The sequence below is a fragment of the Notothenia coriiceps genome, unplaced genomic scaffold, assembly GCF_000735185.1.
Source record: "Notothenia coriiceps isolate Sejong01 unplaced genomic scaffold, NC01 NC01_scaffold00000339, whole genome shotgun sequence".
Classification (NCBI taxonomy): Eukaryota; Metazoa; Chordata; class Actinopteri; order Perciformes; family Nototheniidae; genus Notothenia; species Notothenia coriiceps.
Window position 1 is genome coordinate 18,991,355 of NW_011333040.1, and position 17,252 is coordinate 19,008,606.

Below are 17,252 nucleotides of genomic sequence, written 5' to 3' on the forward strand. Positions count from 1 at the left end.
CGTTTGAGTTCTCTGAGCACACAGGGGACAGAGTTGTGTAAGAGAGAAAAAATGCTACTCGTGAGAAAAATAGGTAAAAAATAGCATTACAGAGGGGAAGTATCACTGTGGACAAGAAGGGTGTGTCCAAAGACCTCATGTGACTGTCAGCCCCAGGCCGCCTCATCAAAACCATGATTTAGTCCTGAGAGTACAGTATGTCACTCTCATAAATCCTTGGGTCAACCCTGTCTCTGTTCAAAAAGACACAGTTGAATTCTCCCTCTGGGACCGGTGTGCTTTTCATTATGGGAACAATGGTGTTGCAGGTGCGAACTCCTTGCACTCACGCTCCAGCTGGTTTTGTTTTGACATTAAAACACGGCACAACGCAAGTCCAACGCTGACACACACACAAAGTTAAGGAGATTACTGAGGGACAGATGTCAGAGACAGAGTATGTTTAGCTCTGGGAAAGTCACACAGCTGTCTTTAAGGGTAATAGCACACGGTTGTCATGTGTTTGCAATGTGTGTGCAGTTTGTTATATTTCCCTGATATAAACATTTCTTTCAGGCAGAAACAATCCCCGGATGAGTTAAGCCTCAATGGGCAAAGACAAACCACAACTTTTCTGGCTAAGTAGCGGCAGGCCTCCAGTGAGACGGGCTGTTAACGTGAGAGAGAAGAAGATAAAATGAACATGAACTACTCTTCCTGTAAACATCCAAATTGAACCCAGCCATAATATCACAACGTCATCCAGGGCAATCATTTCCCAACTCTTTGGCTTGTGAGCTTTTAAAAGGAAAGAGATTTTGACTAACAACCCTTTGTCACGGTTTGAATAAAAGAGTGATGTTTAATCATTTTCAGCAGCCTGACAAGGTAAAACCATCCAGTATTTCAGTAGTGAGAGAAAAGTATTACTTATGATCTTACCAATTGATGAGTTTCAGGTTTTTTCGTGCGAACTAAAGCCTTTAGATGTGAAGGAAGCAAAACGTTCTTCAATATGATGGGAACGGCTTTCACTCGTGGAGCAGTTTTACATAATTCTTTAATTATCTGCGCTTTTGTGTTTGGTAGGAAATATACACACATTTTGACATCTGACAGTAAAGTGTATTTAACTGTTGACTAGACTGGAGTGTGTAGTCTAATCTAGAGTAATGTTACCTACTGTGAGTTCTATTTTAATTGCATCCACTCAGCAGGGGTTTAACCACAATTGGCCCTAAACTTAACAAACTCTGGCTATTTGTAATGCTCATGCCTTCAGATAAGTTTTAAATGAACAACAGGTGGTAGTTTCTATAAACCTCAAACTGTGTGCATGTTGTCTATGTCCGCTGCTTTTAATGTTGTTTACAGAAATGCTGCTCATCATTCTCTCACAAACTTAAAATCAAATAAAGTGCTGCTTTTAACGGCAACACGAATTCTTGAATCTTTAAATTGAGTCATTTTCCCCATTTTAGGATGAGCAGATGGGGATTTAAAGCTGACATATTTTTGTTATCGCCTCAAAGAACCTCAAGCACATGGCAAATAAGCAAAAACAGATTGTTTCTATCTTCCATTCCTCTCCTACATGATCCAAGCCTCTGATGTGCAGACTATGATGCACTAAAACACAGGAGAGAAACAAATACACATCACTGTCCTTCAACTCAAACCTGTGTTCATCAGTTATCGCACCGTGGTTGACATTTCACGGAGTTGAAACACCCAGAGGAGTTTTAAAGTTGTTATGCTGACTGGTGTGGAGTACCTAGTAGGTCACAGAGACAAGGATGAGACACTAGACTGTAGCATCGGCACAACTCGCCTGGGAAGCTGGCTCTAAGCTCCTCCATAAAAAATCATCTTGAGCTCCCCACTATTATCTCTGCATTCCACAGGAGAGAGCGCGGAGAGCTGGCAGCTATCCAGAGAGAGTGAAATATTATCATGGGAGAACACATAGAGAAGAGCTCCGCCAACATAAAGCTTCCACTCAGTTCAGGGGGTTAAAAAGCCCCAGAGCACGGGCTAAATGATAAGGGCCGCTGCGCTGCACATTAGACAGATATCCACTCCACTCCACTCCACTCCAGCAGGTGTGACTCGCTGGAGGGGAGCAGCGCGGTGGTCCCGCTCGCTCTAAAGCTTTGATCATTTCCAGTCGTTTGGTGCACTCGCACGCTTCCCACTGGGATACATTTTATTGAGTCCATCAGATGTTTATGGGACATGTGTAAATCAAATGAGAGTATGCAAAACAGACCGGACTTGTCCTTTGTTCTTTTTATTTTATCTTCACACATGATTTGGGTGATCATTCTTCATTTGAAAGTCAAAAATAAATACAAAAAGCTGAAGGGAAGAAGGAACTGCTGGTTCATGAAGTAGTTGTACTATGCTGGATCCTTTTTGTACTCAGATGATATCCAACTAAACGGAATAGTCTCTTCGATAATGTAACGATACCATAGGTATCGGATAATCACTTTTTGACGTTATTGTAAGACAAAATTGAAATGATAATATTGCTTCCAGTTTTAATCACTTCATCTCTAGGTGTTACGGCTAGGCGTGTTGACAACAGTCCATTCACATATCCAGCAGAAAAACAGCAACATTAGCCCTCATTTGGAGTGGGAATCTCTAGATTTTCAGCTGCAATTCAAAAGGTCATATCATCGGAATAATACAGAACATTGAGCGAGAACTAAAGCAGTAATGTTTAGGGCTTTAAAATCAATCGTAGAGCAGAAAGATGCTAAAATGCTTCAAAGAGCCGAGAGAAGCAACCGAGTCAAGTGATAATTATTACAAGTGCTCACCTTACATATTGTCAATCAGAGCAAATGGTGGAATGAGCTCCCCATTGAAATCAGGACAGCAGAAAGCTTACACATCTTCCGGCGCAGACTGAAAACTCATCTCTTTCGACTCCACTTCGAGCGATAGAACTATTAACAAAGCACTTATATACTAATAAAGGACTGGCTTATCTAAAGCCAGTTGAGTAGCACTTGAAATGTTTTAGCTCTATGAAACCTGATGTATTTATATGATTCTGTTTTCTTCAAGTTTGTATTTTGTTGGTCGAACGCACTTATTGTAAGTCGCTTTGGAAAAAAACGTCAGCTAAATGCAATGTAATGTAATGTAATATATAAACACATCTCAAATACATGATAAACTGTTTTTGGCGTTTTTTGTGGCCCTTTGGTAATTGGCCATCCCATAATACTACAATACAGATGAGCCTCAGCTTCTGTTGCTATGGAGAGCTTTGGACAGAGGTGCAGATGAAATTTCACGCTGAAAAATTCACCAACTGTTTCTTTTCTGACCCGTAAAACAAGGTTAATCTCACCTACAGAGCTCAACTGTTCCTTCAAACAGCCATCAATGAGCCCATCATCTGACTGACAGTAAACAGATCAGGGATTTGATTCTTGGAAGTGCTCCACTGTCACCTTACATCAACCATGGAGAAACCAATGGGATATTTACTTCTAGTGCCGTGAACGCACAATAGGATTCCTCTGGCTTCACTGCGTTATGTGCTTTGTCGAAAAGCACATTACAGCCATTGAAGCTAACATTGACTTAGCGAGGGTGGGTACACATTTAAAATGGACTGTGATGCTGTCCTGGGAGCACACGGAGGCCTCTGTGTCATTGCTGCTGCAGGACTACAAAGCAGTTTCCCAGCGTGCAGATCTGCGCACAGAATCGATAAATCACATTCCTGATTACTCTGCAGGCGGAAATGGAGGTTGTATTGTTTCTTCAAGACAAATGTAAGCTCTGGGCAAGATAGATCTTATTTCCCGGGCCAAAGAAAGACACACACACTCACACAAACACACACCTCGACCACTCTGTTAAACTGAAAACTACTTTTGCCCCGTTCACTTTTCCCTTTCATTACACTCCAAAACTCAGCCGTTCCTGTTGAGCTCTCCTTCCTTTCCTCCCCTTTTTCTTCTCTCGTTTGCTCCATTTCTTTCGAGGCGGCAATCTCAATAACTCTTCCACGACTGAATCAATTGAAAGTTGCAGAGCAATTCAAAAAGTTCTTCAAAGCTCTCGTTCTGTTTCTTTCCCCATGGAATGGCCTCTTTACTGTAAATTAACTTTAAAGCATCCTCAACACATTGAGTTTCAAATCAGGTCAACAGCAACACAGTATACAGTAGGTTTAGGTTCCGAGGTATCAGACGGAGGGGCTTTTTTAGAGGACATAATATTCAGATGTTCAGGTTCATAACTGTATTTGGTGCCTCTACTTTGACATGTTTACATACTTTAACATTCAAAAAGGTCTTTATTGTTCTCATACTGCCTGTGCTGCATCGCCTCTTTTCACCCTCTGTCTGAAACCAGAGCCCAGTCTGCTCCGATTGGTTAGCTGGCCGGCTCTGTTGTGATTGGTCAACCTCTTAGAGTTGTCCCGCCTCTTTGCCTATCACATAAAATGTGTTGGAGCGCTGACCAATAGAAGCACAAGTGTTACATAGTGATTTCATTATGTTATGGAAGTAAACAAAGGAGTCCAATGGAGGCGTTTCAGGCAGGCGGGGCTGAGTGTGTGGGAAGGCTCGTTTAAAGGTTTCAATATGAGTGAGGCTGGTTGTTTAACTCCTCAATTGTGCACTCTATGCCCTTTTTTGTTTTTATACAAGCGCCGTAAATGCCTGAAGTTGAAAAGATGTATGATGAATAAAGGATGAATAGTGTTGAATGTTGCTGGATACCCAGAGCTATGTGACTAAACAACACAGTACCATGATAAAAACAGTAGTCCTTGAGGGAGTGTGGTACTTAAGATTTCCTTCATTCAAAATGTTCTATTAAGTAAAAGCTACCATTCACTTTTATGTTTTTCTGTCAAGCTTACATCGTTGGTAAAATATTTTGAAATCATTCTGTCTGATCTGGCCGCCTTCAACAACATAAAAAGGCAGAGAGATTCGCCTCGCGTTTTCAAGCTGCAAAACCCATTCTCGCTTTTTCTGTTGCTTGGTATTCTGATTTTGGCGTTCAATTTTGATGATTAAGTTCATTGATTTCACTCCGGTTGCAGGATTAATTCGCTCATTATGCGTTCAGAAAATACATTGAATTCCTAACGGCAGGGAAGTAATACATTGTGACAGGTTGGTCATCATTTCTCGTGCTTGGCTCTAAATCCACATTCTGTCCCTAAAAAAATAAATAAAGCAAACATTGAATCTATTCCCTAATCATATGAAAACAAATGAGGAATGTTACGTTAGACAGAGCCCGAAAACTGTGATTGCAACAGACATGTTTAATTCATTTCATCAAGATCTGTCACTGATATATTTATCAACAGGCCAAGGCGAGGTGCTGCCATAAATGAATATAAGGCCACTGACTCGGATGTGTCCAACTAAGGCCTACATGTTGATTACATTCTCCATAATGGAATTTGATATTACACTGACATGCACACTTGCACATAGACTTTTATAAATATTTATCAAATTCATAATTATTCACATATGTATTTATGCCCCATTACATTGTTACATTACATTTATGTATTATGTTGCTGCTTTGATACCTGCATTTTCTATGAGGATTAATAAGGTTTATATTATCTTATCTTAAACTGTGAAAATTAGGCAATGGAAAATCTAAAGTAAGTCAAGTTTAGATTTTTAATAGAGATATTCATGTAAATATTCTGTTATCTTCATCTTGCTTCGTGTGTTTTTTAAGAGAAGGAAAGTGTGATTAAAATGCAGCCTGTTTTTCTATTTATTCCATCAACATATGTTCACCACATTTCATTTACTCATGCATGTAAGCTATTCATTTGTGCACACTTCAAATTATGCTCATGTGCCTCTTAATTATCTTTGAGGTGTTTTTCTACACCTGATCCAACTATGGTTCGTTCAACTGATTGGGCTGGATCCTAGGTGGGAGAAGTACTTGAGTTAAAGGAGAAGTACCAGAGTGTAGAAATACTCTGTTACAAGTAAAAGTCCTGCAATCAAAAATATTACTCAAATAAAAGTACAAAAGTACTAACATCAAAATATAATCATAGTACCAAAAGTATAAGTACTCATTATGCAGATTAATCAATTTCAGAATAATTTATATTATATGTTTTTTTATTATAATTATTGATGCATTAAAGAGTTATCAAAGCTGGTAAATGTGCAGCCAACTTTAATTACTTTGTATACTGCACAGAACCTTTACTCAGTTACTTTACTCCAGGTGTTACTGAAGTCTTATTTAAGTGTTGATTATATTTCACAACATTAATCCAAGTAAAGTAACTGAAGGTACAGTACAACATTAATGTAGTGGAGTAAAAGAACACCATTTACCTCTGAATTGTAGTGGAGTAGAAGTACAAAGTAGCATAACATTGAAAGTACAAGTTCGCACTTGAGTAAATGTACTTAGTTACTTCCCACCTCTGGGCTGGTTTTGAACTTGAACACACACACACACACACACACACACACACACACACACACACACACACACACACACACACACACACACACACACACACACACACACACACACACACACACACACACGACTGTAAGCTCACAGTTGACGAAGAAAATCAGATCAAGAACAAGCCTCAAAGTCACGGAACGATCCTGCAGAGTTTAGAGAATTGCGACAATGAACAGATCTAAAGGAAGCTGCAGAGAAAATACTGCATGAAACGTTTTATTAGCCCAGCCTATTTAATTTCTATTTGTAGGAAGTTTGGAACAATCATGACTCTTCCTAGAGCTGAACAAACCAGGGAGACGGGCCGCTGTAAGAGCGCTGGCCCGGATCCTTAAGGATTCTCAGACCGTGAAAAACAAGATTATCTGGTCTGATGAAACCAATATCGAACAGTTTGGCCTGAATTCTAAACGTCCTGTCTGGATGAAACAAGAGTAAAATAGTAAAGCATAGTGGTGGCAACATCATGACTACATTTACGTCTGTAACCTAGTTGTTACATACCCATTTTGAGCCAAACCATGATCTTTATTTCTAAACCCAACAAATTAATCTAATTGCCTTTTTGTTTTGCTTGGTTTTGTTTTACAACTCAACCAACTGTTTAAAACCACAACCATTACGGTTTAAACAGTTGGTCGACACAATAGAAGGCTTCCCTCAAAACGTTATTGAGAATGTAGTTCAGTTGTCTGGCAATGGGTGACTGCAGAAGGATAGATACACACTTAAGCATGACACTATATTAAAACAATACCTGAATAGAATAAGACAAATTAGAATAACTCATTTATTAAAAACTGAATTTATTCAGATCACTCAGGGTTGTGTTAGGCCTGAAGAAACAGGAGTGGAAATAAAGAAGCTCATAAACTGCTCCACACCTGGTAATAAAAGCACGACCACCACAAGACAACACTCTCAATCTTCCTCTCTTTTATGAACTACAGAATGACTTTGTTTGTCTGAGAGCTCCTTTCAAACTGGAGCCTCCAGAAAGACCTTTTTATTCCCGTGTGTCTCTGAGCACATGCAGTTACACGCATGAAGGATTTTTTATGTCCTGAAACCACATTTTTCTGTTACATTTCCTTGAATTAAGAGGCTCACTAGGGAAAAAAGAGAGAGGGAGAGAGAACATGCAGTTGGATAACAAAAAGTCTTTCTTCCCCTCCGGCTAAAGACTTCCTTGAAGTGTCAGTCACTACGTACAGAACAGGATTGCACAAAAGCTCGACAAGAGACTTTGCTATTAGTCCCATTTCATGCAGGTGTGGACACGCACACACTTTTAGTATTCTCTATTTTTCTTTTGCACCACAAGTGAAAAACACATCCAATAATGTGAGTGTTGCTGGGAGGAAGTGTGCTGTTATTGTGGTAATGGAAGAACTGTCATCATATATAGGATTATTTCATGTTGTTTTATAATAAGAGAGTGTAAATGTTTATTGAGCCCTGAGGGCACGTAAGCATATCTGACCTCATCTCCAGCAGATATTAAGAGTGTGCCGTCAGTGGGAGTTCAGATGGAAACTTACTTCAGCCGTAAATCACACTCTGCTGCAGTCAATCGAACAGCTGTTTGGTTTCTGTGTGCAATTACAATCAGAGATCTGCTGCATCTTCTGATACACTGCTTGACTGACGCCATATTACCCATATGCGGAGGCAGAAAGAACGTTTTTTGTTAAAGTCAAGAAAGTTATTTGCATACTTTAATCTTGAGGATATTTTTGTAATTCCACGTGGCATGCTCGATTTATAGTTGGAAACAAATGTTACATTTAACGGTACAAACCCTAAATATATCCCTAAGCTTTTTTATCCTTTCTTCTTGTTTTCTTTCCTTCTGTCTTTCTTTCTTTATGTGTTGATTTCCTTCAATCCTTTTTTAGCTTTTTTTCTCAGATGTTTAACTTCCTGGCTTTCTTTTCTTATATTTTTCCTTATTTATTATCTTCTTCAATGGATCTGAAAGCCAACAAAATCCTTGCAGATTCAAGGTTGTACTTTCACTTCAGGTACAATATGTTGCCACTAAGTTTGCTTTAACTTGACTCAATATTTGAGTCAAGGACTTTTCCCCTGTGGCACTGATTTGACATCTCAGCTCTTGGTTATAATAAGATTTGTAAAACATATTTTCCCACCCATGAAACCACACATAACACGTAAAGAGACATGACCCACAAGCTTGCATCAGGCTCCTTTGTTGTACCCTTAAAACAACGAACTTACTGTACACTGGTTTTAAAAGTGTTGAAAAAGTGGAAGCCTGCAGAGTGTAAACCAATAAGTTATGTTTGAAACCAGAGGCTGGTGTCAACTCGTGCTTTTACAACTGATTATAAATAAATCAGGAGCTGTGAGAAAAGTTTGAGAGAATAAGTGACAAAAAGGAAAACTGAGAGAGAATGAGAGGAAAGCGCAAGAATGCTGTGTGTGTGTGTGTGTGTGTGTGTGTGTGTGTGTGTGTGTGTGTGTGTGTGTGTGTGTGTGTGTGGCCTAGCATTACTATACTTGTGGGGACATACATCTTTTTACACAGTCTCGTGTTGGGACTCGCCTCCCTTATGGGGACATAATGGAGGTCCCCATGAGGGGAATCATTCATTTTAGGGTGAAGACTTGGTTAGGTTAAGGATTAGGGTTAGGGCAAGGGTAAGGTTAAGGATAAGGGTTAGGGTTAGGCATGTGTTGGTTATGGTTAAGGTTAGGATAAGTCTCCAGGAAATGCATGTACGTCAATGTAATGTCCCCTGAAGTGATGTATACATGGTGTGTGTGTGTGTGTGTGTGTGTGTGTGTGTGTTTCAAACTGAGCGTCTATCCCTCCATACGTCTGTCTGCTCCCTTGTTTATTATTTGCCTCCCGTCTTGTCTTTCCGTTCTCTGCCTTTCATCACTGCCTGGATTCCCAAATGTAAAATGGCAGCAGCGAGGGAGACAGAGAGGGTGGCGTACATTTTTAATGGAAGGCTTTTATATTTTAACGAGCCTTCCTTCTCTCTTCCTTAATTTAGTTCAATGAGGGAAGGAGAAGGAGACAGACGGAGGGGAAAACATAAATAAATTACACGTAAACTGATCTGCTGCCGGTGTAGCTCACATAGTCAACATTAATCTCAGCCACGCCCATTTTTCCACCATCAATCAGGCTCAAGACATCTGATTGGATGACAGTTTACACAGCAGCAAAATGCTTTGATTGTCTTATCAATATTTGGGTTAGGGTTAGTTTGTGTTGAAAGTAACGGAAAAAGAAAAGTAAGAGGACCCTGAGTTGAGATTATCTTGTCAACATTTGTTTAGATTTTTGTTGCATTCAAGGACTCTCATGTATCTGTGATTTTGATTGTAAACTGTTCCGAAACAGTCATTAAACTTGTTTAAATCAAACCCAGAAATAATCATATTGTGATGAATATGGTTTGATTCATAAAAACCTAGCTAATCAGCATCCAATAAATGTTTTCCCCTAAAAATAAAAAACACAGGTCGGAGTGCCCATCAATGATACAACAGTAATGGTTCCATTTCTTAACCGTGACTTCCCTCAACTGAATTATCACAACAACATCAACACAATTCTTATTGATAGTGCATTCAAGGACTCTGTTAAATCTGACAGTTGGCTGCAAAACACCACAACGCAGTCATGATTTTCCTGTGAGCTACTGAATGTCACACATGCACCAACAAACAGTGTTTATACGTTCCAGTAACTTTAACATAAAGTTTCCTAATTTATTTTAAATATATAGTATATATTTTCTCTTAGTTTTAGTTTATTAGATTTTTTTCTGAAGGTGTACCGTTGCTGGGTCTTATAAAAACATCACATTCCCAAAGAACTAAACTGCATTAAGTTCGAAAGGAAACATATTTTAGGCTGGGTTAGTTGTTTAAAACCAAATGCAATCATAGACCAATGTTCAGGATTCTTTACCATAAGAAAGTTTAACGTTTTTAAATATACGTCTGTGACAAATTTAGTTTGAGACAGAGTTGGTTATACTGTCCATTAGTTATTTAAACTGTAAACAAAGTAGATTGGAGTCTACATAGTACTACACATAACATAGTCACTCTCACACACGATGGACCATTCTTTACTGTAAACTGAACAGTCTGTCCTCTGTGCAAAATGAACACTTGACAGAAAGCACCTGCTGTAGCAATGTCAACACACACACACACACACACACACACACACAGCTCAGTGTTGAAAACTTCCATGGGAGGAAAAATGACTGAAATATTTTCCAATGGCGTGATATGTATGGGCTTTTCTCTTAATTTTCCATGAAATGAATGGAGTGAAGGACGGCAGACTCCTCTGTCGGGTAAAATGTGAATTAAAAAAGAAAAGTAAAAGAGAGGGAAATATATGGAAGAGAAAGAAAGATGCACTTGAAAAGAATAACTATAAATTTGTCACTAAGTGCCCATCCAGCATATACACATCTAGGAATCAATATTGATATTTTTTGTTGTGTTATTTGCTGTAATAATTTGTTGTTTTTTAATTTTGAGACATTTGTTTACATTGTCGTTGCTTAACCTGAGACTCAAAAACATGTTGTATAACACATTATATCGTTTATTAAAGTTATTAATCAAAAAAATATCCCATTCCGGGTTCTTCTGTGAAACTCTGTGCCCCACTTTGTTGTTCTGGAGGTTAATGGGACATTTCCAGCAGCTTATAGAAGTACATTTAGTGGCTGAGAACAGAGAGGAAATGCAGAGTATTAAAAGGCATTAGTGTGTTTTACAGAAAAGTAATGCAGATTATGATCCAATCCACCTACTGTAGCTCTGCTTAATGGAGAGAGAGACCTTTCTCTGCTTTAACCTTTCCCCTCGTTCCAGAGTCGCCCTCCCAACCCTACTCTCAACTGTATCATAACATCATACTAAAATAACACCAGAACAAATGTTGGTTATTGTTGATGTTAACGATTATTTTTGTGCATTTTAATTGTGGTTTGAACTTTAAGGGAGGCACTACAGGTCAAAGCTAAACAAAAGAACGTCACCATGATAATGACCTGTTCTGTAAATATACTAAGGATGTTTTTAGCTTTGCAAGTGTTCTGAAAAGTTACGTTTAAATGGGAAGATGAGGCATTGTTTGCTTTAATATTCGTGTTTCACCTTGTTGACAAATTAGAGTATACGTTTGTGTAGAAGACAGTGTCAATGGCCATACAAAAAGAAAATACTTCAAATGAAATATTAACAAATCTCTCAGTAAAGAGCTTCAGAATAAATAGATATACAGATATAGAAACAAAGGGAGTAAGTACGATGTATGTAAGTGCTACTGAAGTGCAGATTTCTAGTAAAATACCCTAAAAATATATTCAATCAATTTTCCTTACTTAAAGTGTAAAGATTAAAATATTTAGCTAAAATCATCACAATCAAACCTCCCTAGTTGATAACTTACAGTAAAACCATTATTGGTTTCCAGTTTTCTGAAATGGAATGATTGAAATGTGGAAATATGCAAATGATGCATAATCTTATTTAACCTTTGGATGTTTTCTTTCCACTAGCCTGAAAAAAAGACAGCTAAAAACTCCCACTTTTTTTGTCAGATTCACACAACTGGTAAATACAATGACTGACTGTAATGAGTTGAGCGTAAAGAAAATATTGCCCTTGAACAAAATGTAAAATGTCGGAATATATGTGTGTATGTAATTGAGTGTGTGTACGAAGTCTACGTCTCCCCCACATCAGTCTACCACCTGTTTTCCCAGAGTAATGACCTCAGCCTGCAGGCGTCTCTGCCGAACACTGCCAAACTACATACATCTGTGTGTGTGTGTGTGTGTGTGTGTGTGTGTGTGTGTGTGTGTGTGTGTGTGTGTGTGTGTGTGTGTGTGTGTGTGTGTGTGTGTGAGAGACAGAGACTGAGAGGTGATTACTTCGTGTTAATCTAGTATCAGCTTTCCACCACTTGGAGGCTTCCCAGTGTATTACTCATTATCCGAAGACAAGTCTATTAAATACAGATTAGACTGGGAGAGAGAAGGGACCAGTATTCCTGACATTTCTCACGAAACATCTATCATCAAGGGTTAGGTTCTCGCCTTGATGTCCCCACTTTTCTTTTTGTTCCTTCATGTGTGTTTTTCCCCTCACTCTTATCCAGCTGTGCTCCATATTTCAACCCGTTCTTTCCAACAGATTTTAAATTGAGCTATCCATGTAATTCAAAAGAAGACCCTGAACAAAAAAAGCTTTTAGGCTTTTATCTGTCAGGGTTTTTCTTTTTACCAGGAGTCATCATGTTGTTTTGATGGCCTTGAAGATATGAGCTGCACATGGCCACATATTTCTTCATAATTACTTTCTGCTTTTAAAAGAAAAATCAATAGATCCATATGAGTGTACGTACGAGTCCTGGTACAGTAAGTGCATAGTGGATGAGTGCTCCATTTAAAAAGGTAGTGCCTCAACAATCGCAAATCCAATAAGGTCTGTGCAGCCACATGCTAGCATTGCATTTCAGAAAGCTGTTAACATCAGTTCTCGATTCTGGAGAAAGGGTCTAGTATAGAGTTTGTCTCCGTGCCTGTTTAAAAAACGATGAGCTATACGGGGAGTCTTTTAAATCTATAAACATGATGCATCCTTTTCCACATCAACTTAACAACATAGAAATTAATATATAACATTAATATTGCAACATCAACAATGAATCATGACAGGAAGGGGTCGCTACTGTTTTCAGGGCTACACCGTGTTTATTATTTTCATAATCGTCTAATCTGCAGACTATTTTTTTCCATTCATCAATTTCATCGTCTGTAAAATGTTGGAAAATACAAACATCTTGATTTACCTGAATACACAATTAAAATGGCTTGTTCAAATCTGATTGAAAATGTGTTTAATACTCCAGAAGCTATGAAAAATGTGGCTTCCTTGCTTTAAAAATTACAATTATTCAGTCATTGTTTCAAGTAATTGCTCATTGTCCTTAATTTCCAAACGGAGATTAGTGCAACATGGAGTATGTTTTAGAAACGTTCATCGCTCTCAGAATGTCTCACAGAGATAAGGCTTACTTAGTCATTACTCCGTCACCTACTGCACATTTAAAATAAATGGTTTAGACTAGAGTAAATTGCCAACTGGCTTTCAGCAATTTCTATTAAAATATATTTCTGTATTGGGTTTAAATTAAAAACAGATGTGGAGATGAATAAGAAGAGTTGCATTCAGCAGACATATTGCTTAAGATATAAATAACTATTAATGAGTTTTGGTCTTGGAGTCTAAAGACAGAGCTGTCAATACATCTCCAGGATAAAGTTGAATATGCAAACTGGCAGGAGAGTAAGTGCGCTATCAGAATAATTGCACATTGTCCACAAAAGCGTCTCGGGAAAAACGATGTGTTTGCCATAATAGAAAAACACAGTAGAGACTTCTACATATTGCTTACATATTTGCATAACAAAACGTACTCTCAGATGGAAATGTACTCCTCTAAAGTGGATAGTCAGAAGCTCAGAACCATTACAAATATTCCTGTTATGCTTTTCTTTATAGTCTTGCATTAAAAGCATATTGAATTAGATGTACCCAGGCTAACAGAGAGTGCATTTTATATATATATTTTATTAAAAAAAAGAGAGATGCATGAACTTGACAACATGAGGTTGAGGAAGGTCAGACCTCGATGCCTTGAAGCTGCTCTTTGTGTGCAGCGTTGAATCAGTGATAACGGTTTTAAATAAAGATGTCTCCAAATATGAATATTTCAGAGACATATAACAAATAGATGTGGAATCCTGAACATAAAGCAGCAGCAGATCATGTGAAAAATATAGGATAAAGATGAGACTCACCGCGTTGAATCCTTGGAAGAGGCTGATGGCTGCGGCCGTATCCAATGGAAACGGGAAAAACTGCTTCATGCCCAGTGAGGTCTGGATGCCAGGCAGGGTGGGACGCACCAGGGTGGGCATGAGGCCATTTTGACATGTGTTACCTGTAGGAGGCAGAGCAAAGGCGACATATTGAAATGCAGATGGCAGCAGGGAAACAAAGCTGAGCCGAAATCTTCCAAGTGAACCGTCAGAGTGTTTGTTTAGTCTGTAAAACAATGTGTCTCTGCACTGTGTAACATCTTATCTGTATTACTCATACATTCAAGTATGTAACTCCTCTGTTAACAAGGCAGCCAAAGTATGCATACCTTGCATTAGTTCCAGCGAGTTGATTTGATTTATATTAATAGCAGGAGTAAAAACAACTTTTCAGATGTTCTACAGTGGGTTGAACGTCAGCTGGAGGCACGGAAATCCCCCAAAATCTCCAATTTGGATGGTTTTAAAGCTTCAACACTGGAAAAACCTTGAACCTCATTCCTTTTTGAGGATTTCCATCATTTAAAAGACATCATTTTATAACAAGGTTTTTATTATACATCACAAACTCCCAATACCTTCATTTTCTTTCCCTCATTTTTGGGTATATCTAGGCTTTTTTTCATGTCATTCATAATTTCTTTTGACATAATAATATCAACTGAAGGTCTATTTTTTCTGAGCTTTCCAAGGCTTTAAATAGCAGAGTTGCAAGCTCCAGAATAACTTGTCGGACCTGGGGTTGAGACTATACAAGGTCAAGAGGGAATTTCCATGCTCAAATACATTTATAGAGATTTTGCATTCTTTTTTCAGCATTTCTGTATGGTTTTATTTCAAAATATCAGTATATGATTACATAAATGTCTTTCTTTTCTTTACAAACTCTGAGAACTTAATTATTCATAGTTTTCATGCTTTGACGCTGAATGCCTGATGTTTGGACAAAATTAAAAAGGTAATTTTTTTTATCTCAGCTATTATTGAAGTATGTGTACATTCTGAGGTTTGTCAACCCGTTAACACCACGATTACGGCCCGTCTACACTACAGGCATCAAAAAATCTTGAAGCTGGGCGTGTCTGAGGCCTGGCGATTTCTCGCGCCCAAGGCGACCAACAACCAGTAAGGAATCTTCCGCCCGCCCCCGGCATACAAAGCAAAAAAAAGCCCGCTTCTTCAACGAAGTAAACTCCGGTTTGGGTCCCGGTAGGTGAACAGAGTACAGTAATACAGGACTGGGACACTTGCCACGGCAATGATTAATTTATCCTCCATTTTATGACATATGGAAAATAGTCAAGACCTGCGGTATCAGCATACTCAAGGCAATGATATAATTTTCCATGTCTTCGGTTACAATGAAGATTGGTATAAGGAAAATGTCTTCCCTGTAAAATTCACGTTCTACGTCAAGAGTATATTCTCACAAAATTCGAATAAGAACATCCCACGACTATATCCTATGAAGAGAGTCGCCCGATGTCACAGTTATGTTGTGAATTTCTGACATTTACACTTTGATTAGTAGGAGACACACTACAAAACATACTTCCTGGGTCAGCAATACTGTGAGTATAAAGTAGAGATAGTGGAGTCGTTTTGGTTTGTACTGGTTAGCGCGCCCGTTTTTAAGTAAAAGTCAACGAGTCTAGAAGTAGAGCCGACGTCTGATTAGGGGTGTGTAGTTCGACCACACAAACCGACAGCCCGATTTTTTTTTTACTCACGACCTAAACCGGCCGCCAGTGCGAACACCCCACTGCAGTCCGGCCGGTACAGCTCTCTACCGTACCCAACCTACTAGGGATGTACTTACTTGTACGAAAACGATTTCAACCCCGCTTCTGCACGGAGGTGCTATCTCTGCCGTACACAAGAAAAAGGTTGTCTACGTCGCGAGGCGCCGACCTCCCGCTTCTGTCTCACCCTCTTCCCCTCTGTCAGCACCAAAGGAGGGAAAAGAGGAGAACGACAAATACTGAAAATAAAATGGGGATGGGTCGGACCCCAGGTTTTGCACCGTTTGGCACAAAATAAACAGAGTTGCTGCCGCCAACTATGTCATAGACGTGTCGCGAAATCTCGGTACGACCGGTCTCAAGTGACAACAATTTACACGTCGTTATTTTTTTAGTAGCGAGACCAAGACTAATAGTCGAAGCACTTTACCGAAGAAATTAAGGATTAAAAAACCTCCTGATACTGCCAAAAGAAACGGAAAAAAAGTAGGACATCAACTTTAGTTCGGCACACGCAAGGTGTGGAGAAGAGGCACCAAAAATTTCGCTAGACGACCGCACCGCTTAGTGTACTGTTTTTTCATAAATGAAACAAAAAGGATGTCTCTGACCTTCGGACCGGACGAAACGTAATTGAGTAGAGGTCTTCTGTTTTGACACGGACAACGTCAGTAAGTGTAGTCGAGAAACACCTTACTCTTGTAGACAAAACCTGCCTAATTGTAGTATCGACACGTGTATCAATAGTAGACGTAGATTGTCAAATAAGTTCACGTTATTACACCGCAAACTGACACTAATTTCTTCTTTGATTTAGTCTTAAGAACTCAGAATTCAGTTAAATTAGTGTCTGTGTTAGGCAACTCGGTTACCCTCTGGTTAAGAATGCCGGGCAGATGTGATGTCGTAGCTTTTTACGAAAGTTGCGAAGCGGTAAGGTAAACTTACCCCACTGCATCTTCTAAAATTAGAAGCGCTTGGACGTAACACCCTCGTACCTAAACGTTCGTAGCGCTCGTAGATAGCCGTGTTTTCAACTTGTTACAAGTTGAAAACTCCGAACTACCAACCGTGTCGTTAGTTTAGGGCAAATACTTTAGGGCGGTCATGTTCGCGCGATCGGTTA

General features: G+C 39.0%; 1 protein-coding gene across 1 annotated transcript in view; it reads right to left on the bottom strand.

Annotated features, from left to right (window-relative positions):
- LOC104951897 (zinc finger protein 385D-like) overlaps nt 1–17,084 on the bottom strand; it is a 29,705-nt gene extending 12,621 nt beyond the window's left edge. The window contains exons 1-2 of the mRNA XM_010778637.1: nt 17,075–17,084; nt 14,364–14,506 (exon numbers count right to left, since the gene is read on the bottom strand). Of these exons, the coding sequence (XP_010776939.1) occupies nt 14,364–14,506; nt 17,075–17,084 (153 nt within the window). The remainder of the gene's footprint in view (nt 1–14,363; nt 14,507–17,074) is intronic.
- Nucleotides 17,085–17,252: the final 168 nt, after the last annotated feature.